Source organism: Anastrepha ludens, chromosome 5 (genome assembly GCF_028408465.1).
Source record: "Anastrepha ludens isolate Willacy chromosome 5, idAnaLude1.1, whole genome shotgun sequence".
NCBI lineage: Eukaryota > Metazoa > Arthropoda > Insecta > Diptera > Tephritidae > Anastrepha > Anastrepha ludens.
In genome coordinates this window covers 118262693-118271163 of record NC_071501.1, presented here as the reverse complement: position 1 = coordinate 118271163, position 8471 = coordinate 118262693, and the positions used below count along the sequence as shown (strand labels likewise).

The window sequence follows — 8471 nt, the reverse complement described above, 5'->3', positions numbered from 1 at the left end:
AGTCGTATTTAAAAAAAAAAAACAAAAAAAAAAAATAGAGAAACCTGAAGGAATCTAATTTTTTTCTATGTTTTGTATTAAAACAACATCTAGGCGCGTCTTTTGAAAGACCCTCTTGGTATGTTATTGTAACAAGAATCGATTTTCATATATATAATTTTTATTAGATTTCTTATAATTTAATATAAAAAGTTTATTCACAAGTAGTTTCTTCACCAACTGCCAGGTACCGCCGCACGCATATGCAACAGGCGACTTGTTGCTGTAAAACAGCTCTTGTTTATAAATTTCCAGCAGGGCACGACACACATACCCACCTTAATATTTGTGGCCTGCCCAACAGGAGGTGACCGACAGTTGCATGCCAAAGAGTAATTAACACTGGCTAGCTCATGCCACTCTCCCCTTCAAACAAACAAACACCAGCACTGATGAGCACTGAGCCTCGGCTAGCAAAGGAGAGTATGTGCGAACATCAACAGATGAATGGATATGCCCGCTATGGTGCAAGAAAAAGAAGAAGAGAGGCAGCAAAAGAAAAAGTAGTAGTGGAGAAAAATCTGACTGACGGCGTACATCTACATACACACAGACAAGGTGAATGCGGCAGAGGAGAACTCTACGTAAGAGATACCTCAACGGACGGGAAAACATTTAAAAATACGATTGCAAATCTATGCAGGAAATTATTAATGTTAGCATGCACGCGCGTGTGTGTATGTGCGCAAATCTATATGTATATATATACATACATACATATAATTTTAATTATTTTCAGCATTTATTGATGTGTAAAAGTTGTCTTTGGGTGTTTGGAAAATTCTCACATATGCCAGTACAAATTCGGACGCGACTTTGAGCGGTCCAAAAACGAACGTCTCAAGAAAAAAATAATTAATTTGCATGAAAGTGGCAGAAAGTGAGAACAGAAGTGTGGAAAACTCGCGAATGAAGTGAAGAAAAAGAGCATGGATGATATGTGGAAGTTCATAGGAGATCGTGAGGTGGCGTAAGAGAGAAGCGTTTGGAAACTGAGAGACGATAAAAGCAAAGAAAACGTGATAATAAAATTTTTTAAGATATAATAAAAGTATTAAAATTGCATAAACAGCAAAATTTTAAAAAAGAATTTTAAGTACTTTGAAGTAAAAGCCAAATTAAACACACACATTCACAAATAGAAATATATTTATGCATACATTTTTGTATTCTGTAGACCAGGGTTTTTAGTAGTAAATGTATAAAGAATCTTTCGCCGCGTGAGTTTTTGAAAGCTAAAAAAAATAGCAAAAACGGAAATATACAGAAGTGGAAATTGCATGCCTTACAGCAAAAGTGCAAATTCCAAAATTTGAAGCAATTATTTACGTGCATACATACAAACATACCTACACATACACTTTTGTGAATTATACTTTTGGCGTGGAAGCGATTCAAAATTAATTGTGCAATCAATCTTTGCGTCTTCTTATAAATCATCGACATTTTAAAAACTCGCAAGCATATAGTGTACGTATTGTATATAAACACACACACATAAGTGCCATTTTGCGAGTGAGTGAAAAAAAGCTGCAGCGTACAAGCAAAAATGCAGCGATTCGTGTGCATAGGACTCTTGCTGCTTAGCTTGACCACTAACGGTTGGTATTTTTTAAAATAATATTATTTATGAGAACTTTATAATTATATTTTCAGTAACACTATGCAACACAGGTTTTTCGATGAAACTAAAATTGTTTTTGCAGATTTTTTTTAATTTTTTGTACATCAAATACGATTTCGGTTTCACGGCCTGGTTGGTTGTTTGGCCGTAGCGGTGGTTCATCCAGAATCCAACTAGCGCCTCTGCACCATTTAGTTGCCACATCCTCGTTACAACTTGTTTAACCCTTATTTTCAGCACAACTGTATGCAGTCCGTGTGGTTCAAGGACTTTATTAGGTTGTTGACATCTAAACCAGACAGTTGTGTGAGACTCCCAAACAGCGGTTTGCCCAGGATTGACATTCTCTCCTTCTATAAGACAGGGCATTCATAGAGGAAATGGAAAATCTGGATGACGACTTTGGCTGTTTGTTCCCCGACAAATCAAAAGTCAGTTATGACTGCCGCGAGCCTCCAGGCGTCTCATAGTTTCATGTTTATCAATGTTAACGTTTGTTTGAGGTTGTAAGTGGGCCACATGCTCTGCTAATTTTGCATATCGCCTAGTATCTCCCTCTACAATCCGCGATTCGGAGGTATTTTGAGGAAATTGGATTCTTGATTGCACCCATTGGTCTGAATACCTATTCTTCTGAAACGTTATTCGTAGCAGATCCTTGTGTTGCCATTTCATCTGCTTTTTCGGTACCGATAAGTGTTCTAGCCGAAAATAGTGCCTGGATTGCAGAATAACGAGAGATAAGTAACTTAAAAGTTTCCCAATTGCCAGCACTTCGCCCTGGAAAAGAGTGCAGGCATTAAGAATACATACAGATTTTTTAATTCTAAGTATGTTCCAACACTACAATCCATTTTAGGGCCATCTGTATAAACTGTAGTGTTGTAGTTGTTTAGTGAGAGAGTAGCAAAATTCCTGTTGAATGTTACCGTCAAGACCTCTCCGAGGTGTACTAAGTTTATCGCGATAATAGACTGACATAACCATCAGTTTTTTTCCTTTCAGCGATCCGCTTCATTTAACTAAAATGCACTCTTGGTTGCCATCTTTTTATACCACGTCTTATTTAACAGATAATTTTGGTCAACAAATATATTTTTTCTGTTTTTTTTTAGATTTTCGCCACTTTTTTTTTACATTTGAAATTGAAATAGATCACTAAAATGTTGCTAAAATTTAGTAGTAGTTGAAAATTCAAGTTAATACTATGCTAAATTGCTTTTATTTACCTAACATTTTAACACAAGCGCTTTTGAAGAGCCACAAATATATAATATAACAGCGTGTGTTAACATAGAGCTGTTAACTTATATAGATTACCAGCGAACGAAATGGGCTGACCAAAGTGGCTAGAAGTTTAAATAGTGTTCGCGGAAGTCTGAGCAGAGATACTATGTATATTAAAAGAAGGAAAAACTAAGATGCCTCAACATTCATAAATTCATTATGAATGTATAAAATATAAGGTACAGCTGCTACTAGGTACCCATCTGGGCTTTTACGCTTTAGCCGCCGACGATGAGTATATGGCAGTAGTATTTGATATATAGCAGTAGGTTGATGCTCGTGGACCGGTAAGTCATGCGTATACTAGAGGTATAGGAGAGGGCCTAGGATGCTTCCTTGAGGTACCCCCGTGCTTGCTTTATGTAATGAAGAATAGGCGTTCTCAAGTCTGATACAATGTCAAGTGGCACACCACAAATTGGAGGAGAAGTTCTCTTACTTTTTGTTTAATTCTTCTAAATTCCATTTAATTCCGGGCTTCCTCACTTAAACGACTCTGCTCTCCGGCCCATGTTCTTGCAAAAATTGATTCAATTAACTTGCCACTATATGCACTTGTCTTCTCTCTTTATAGTACTACAAGTACATCTTTTTATTATAAGCTCAAATGCCACTTCAATGTCACTCAAATGTTTACGAGTGGGTTTACAATTAGAATGTGATTTTAACACTTTTGCTGTGTTTCCTCCTAGAATTCGAATTTGATCGTTTGTGAAATTGGAGTTGAAAATGTTCTCTTCTATCATTATTGAGAAAACATTATCTGTCATTGGAACATTTCTATCTACATATGTTATATGTATCTGTCATCCATTTCTATCTCAATCTCTATTTGTTTTTTTTTTTTTTTCTAATAGTAGGAAAACGTCAAAAGCCTACTTTGCCATTTGACCGTCAGTGTGGGAATTTAATCCTAACTAAAACCTCTTCTCGTCCGAGCGGTTGCTCTTATCGGAACCTTACGTAGGGAGGCCGTTATATGTCGGTGCCGGAAATTGTCCGGTGTTCACGTTGCGACGGCACTTCGTCGTTGTCAGTAGCCTGCTGCGCATATCGTTCACCATGTACATATCAATAAATAGTAAGACCTTCGCTTCGTTTGCGCATACTTTTTCTTTCTCACACAACTGTACTTATAAATTCTCATTTGTGTATTAAAGGCATTCTCTCGACCCTTTTAGCAAAATTTTCAGAAAATATTTACGCAGAGGCCTTGTCTTATCAAAGCTGGACAGTTATTTCGATTTACATACTTGTAGATAATTTATGTATGCACCTTCCATTGCTAATCCTCTTTGGTTTCATCGTTTCTTCATAGCCTGGGCCATTCAATGTTACTCATGTGAATCTATTTACAACAAAAATTGTGGTGCTGATTTCGACTTGGATGATGATTTTAAGTGGGACTGTTCGCGCGTTGCTCCGCCTCGTTATCTAGAAAGCGACTTGGATGTACGAAATGCTACAGCTTGCATGAAACGGGAATACAAAGGTGAGAAACCATAATTTACAATGTACATACGTATGTATGTATGTTGCTGTAACAGAGTTTTCAACCAGTAGTCTTATGTTTTGTGAACTGTCATAAAGACCATGATTTTATTTTTATGCTAGATGGCGTATGTTTTTTTTCTGTTTTTATTTTTTTAAATTTGTTTCTGAAAAATCGCAAATTAATCATCAACTCAGAAAAGTTATAGAATGTATGCACACATGTAAACACATATATACAAGTAGCCACTTTCAACGCATTGAAAGGGGGGGTAAGAGTTTGCACTTTCAAAAAATTAATTTTTTTTTGTCTTATTTTATTGTTTAACATTTCAAGAATATAATCCCAAAATTTTAAGCCGATCTGAGCAAAACTTTTGGAGTTATTGTCCAATTAGTCTCGCGTCTTAGCTCTGACAGGTGCGAGCGTTCGGGAAGGCAGCGCGGCTGACTCTTAAACTTTTAAACGTGTTTTTCTCAAAACTACTTTTTGAAAGTCGGTGATCACTGCCATTTAAAAACTACTTGACCGATTCATTCCAAACTTGGCACACATTTTCTTCATATAAAATGCCTCCCCCCAACGTTTAGTTTATATACATATATTTTTTGACAAAATGGCGGAAATTTTCGTTGAAAATAGAAGTTTTCACTTTAGAACGCCGCCAAAAATTTTTAAACGAAGAAAAAATAAGCGGACAACGTTGGGGGGAAGATTTAATGCTACTTTGACTAAACTTGAATTGGTTTTGGTTTCAGATAATTTCCGACCGGGATACAGTGATCACTGCAAAATGTTTTTTTTTTTCAAGACGTTACCGGACATGGTCTGTCGCCGGCTTATTTTTAAGTAATTCCGCATGAAAAAATTACAGAATATAGTTAAAAGTATGCTTAATAATGTACAATAGGTTTTAGTAAATTTTGTCGATCCATATTTAAGAAAAAAATTCCCAAAAATAGGGTTTATTTTTCCGCTGAAACCCATACCCCCCCCCCCCCTTGAAATAATTACATGGAAAGTAAGCATAATTAGTTTTAAAAAATTTTATAAAATAAAAATTTAATTTACTTTAAAATTCAATTAAAAAAATTAAAACTTAATTAACTTTAGTTTAACAGAAATCTTCAAATTTTAACAAGGGACCGTAGTGTTTCCAGTGTTGTTGGAGTCGTGTTAGACATAGTTCAAGACACACGTCTTGGCGAGTTTCAACAAACAGCTTAAACTTTTGTCAGCAATATCCTTCAGAGATGAAAAGTATACCGATCCCAGGCAGTTGGAACGAGTACTGCTCAGAGCAGAACAGTGGCAAAGAAGGTGCACCATTCATACCCCTTTTAAGCCAAGCCTTGGGTATCGGCACAAATTTTCCTGTTTTAAGCGGCAACCTCTCTTGGGCGGACAAAAAATGACTGACGGTGCGAGTCCGCCTCATGAAGGTTTGACTGTACAGTGTAGCCTTTCCTTGGATGGATAATATTTTCGAAACCAAGTCTTAAGCATATCGAAAAAAATGTTTATATATTGAGCGGAAACTTCTTTTGGGTGAACAAAAGCTGATTGACGGTGAAAGTCTGCCAAAGGGAAGTTTTACTGTATTTATTAAAAATATTTTTCGCGTTTTAATTTTTTTACTTTTTATCGGAAATTACGGAAAAAATCCTATAAAAAACATTCATTTTATTTTCTCATAGACTAACAAATATTTGACTTACCAAACAAGAATCGAAATTGTGAGCTTCTAAAACTCAGCTACCTCTGACTGTTTGCTAACCTCCTTTTGTACAATTTATGCTTATTTCCAAGAAAGTATTTCAATATCTTAAATGTGGCTACTTTCGGCATAAACTTGCGTTTTGATATACATATGTATGCGCTCTATAAGTTCAATGAGGCCGTTACTTTGGGATAGTACGGAATATTCACAAAATTTTGTCAAATTCGAAGTGGTGAAAGTCTTAGGCGGGTACAGTTGACGTGTTTTTGTAATTATGAAATTGCAAACAAATTTTTGTGTGTAAAGGCTTAGTATAGTAGCTGCAAAATTTAGTTAATGATTTCTTTCTTGTTTGTATAGTTGTGGCACTGAATTCGCCTGAATTCATCCTATATAAAATGCCTACATTTGTAATTTATTCTTAAACATTTTTTATAAATATTTTATTTAATCGCACTAAATACGAGGGCTATCGGCTCTAGTGTAGCAATAATTTTAAGGGAATATGATCATTTACTGGGTCCTGCACTCGAAGTGTAACCAATTAAAAAGGTCATAAATTTAGTTTGGAAAATTACTTCTATTCAATTCAAAATAAAAAATGTGTGAAAATAATACAAAATTAAGAATCAATTTACTTAAGACGGTCTAGAAATGAATCCCAAGCTGCGCGAATGTTACTTGCAGGTATTTTGGTCCACTCACAGACAATGAATTTTTTCAGCGCCTCGAAACTGGTGAATCTTTTAGCTCGGACCTTGCTCTCCAAAATGGCCCAAAGAGAATAATCCAGCAGATTCGCGTCTTGCGAATTTGAGAGTCATTGCGTGAACGCTATGAAGCTCGGAACGTTGTTTTTTAGCCGTTCTAGGTTCACTCGAGCTTTGTGAGACGATGCCGAGTTGTGTTGTAACGTTCATGGTCTGCCACCAAAATGTTTGTCTGCCTGCGGGTTCAAAGCAACCTTCAGAATACGTTCCCGATAATATTTCGCATTTATCTTGACGCCAGGTTCGATGAAAACGATTGCAGAGCGCCCGTCTGTGGTTACAGCGGCTCAAACCATTACTTGTAGCGGGTGCTGCCTCCTGGTGGCCAACCGATGACTTAAATTCTCGTATGAACAGTCGGTGAAATAAATCCTATCCTTTTTGGGTTTTCCGAGTTGCTCAATTTGAAAAGTTTTCTCGTGAGAAAATCCCAATGTTCGGAAAGCCCCGCTTTAGGACAAACGAAGCAACTCCTTCGCTCTCTCAAGTCTGACTGCTAGTTCGTATCATCCTTTAAATGCAAACTTACAGCCGTCCGAATTTTTATGTCCAAAAAAAAAAAAATTTTTTTAATCTGACGGCCAATGTCAATGGTCGACAGAGAAACCATAATGATTTATGCCTATTCAGTTGATTTTTTTTTATTTTTTGCTGCACTATATTTAACGCATTCAAAATTTGTTTGCAAATAAATTTCATAATTTTACTATAAAACATTGGTTTCCTGTAGATGTATTTGTATATGTATATATGTACACTGTATTAGTTGCATACTTGTTCAATATGCCTTTTCCATCCACAGTGAAAGATCTGCTTAGAATCGAACGCAGCTGCTTCTTCGGTGACGTCAACGATACGGTTAGCGGTTGCCAGTTGGATCCAACGCTAGAGGAGGCGGAGCCGTTGTCGTGTCATGTTTGCGACAATGAAGACTTTTGCAATCACAGTAATCAGCTGAAGGCATGGCCACAGTATTTAGCGGTTGTGGGATTTGTGTTGACAGCGAAACTCTTATATTGGCTGAGGTAAAACTTATGCAATGGAAGGGAATCATGGAGCTCAATCCGCTTATCTGGTGCCCAACACAATCAAGGATAGAAATAGCATTATGTAAATTAATTAATGTATTTATTTATTATAATTTATTATTAAAAGTGGGATGATGTGCAACACTAAAGGAACAGATTGATAAACTAGATTTTTTAATATAATCGACTATGCCATATAAAGAAATGGAAATACAAAATTTTTACATTATTGAGTTTTTTAAATTTATTATTTGTATAATAGTTTTTAAAGAAATGAATAAAGTAAAAAATTTACGCAACATTAATTTATTAAAACTTAGTATTTCATTATAAAATGAAATAAGGAAAGTAAAAATTTCTGCATTATTGATATTTTAAAGAAAGTGGCAAATTAAAATTTTCTGGCACATTAATTTTTCAAAAACTAAAATTTTGTGTCTAATATATTTTAAAGAAAAAATGAATGTGGAAAAATTCTGCATTTTTATTTTGTTTATCACAATTTTTGAAG

At 35.6% G+C, this 8471-nt stretch overlaps 1 protein-coding gene across 1 annotated transcript; it reads left to right on the top strand.

The window, feature by feature from the left end:
• The first annotated feature begins 829 nt into the window (after window positions 1–829).
• On the top strand, window positions 830–8250 carry LOC128863412 (uncharacterized). The gene is made up of 3 exons (XM_054102546.1): window positions 830–1640; window positions 4269–4442; window positions 7735–8250. The coding sequence occupies exons 1-3, from the start codon at window positions 1589–1591 to the stop codon at window positions 7959–7961; spliced, it is 453 nt and encodes a 150-aa protein (XP_053958521.1). The 5' UTR covers window positions 830–1588; the 3' UTR covers window positions 7962–8250.
• Window positions 8251–8471: the final 221 nt, after the last annotated feature.

What these genes read in the sequence shown, in the direction of transcription:
- LOC128863412 (XM_054102546.1), top strand. Translation starts at nt 1,589, where the DNA reads ATGCAGCGATTCGTGTGCATAGGACTCTTGCTGCTTAGCTTGACCACT. An exon ending in GCTTAGCTTGACCACTAACG is followed by an intron (nt 1,641 to 4,268) that starts GTTGGTATTTTT and finishes GTTTCTTCATAG; the next exon opens with CCTGGGCCATTCAATGTTAC. An exon ending in CATGAAACGGGAATACAAAG is followed by an intron (nt 4,443 to 7,734) that starts GTGAGAAACCAT and finishes TTCCATCCACAG; the next exon opens with TGAAAGATCTGCTTAGAATC.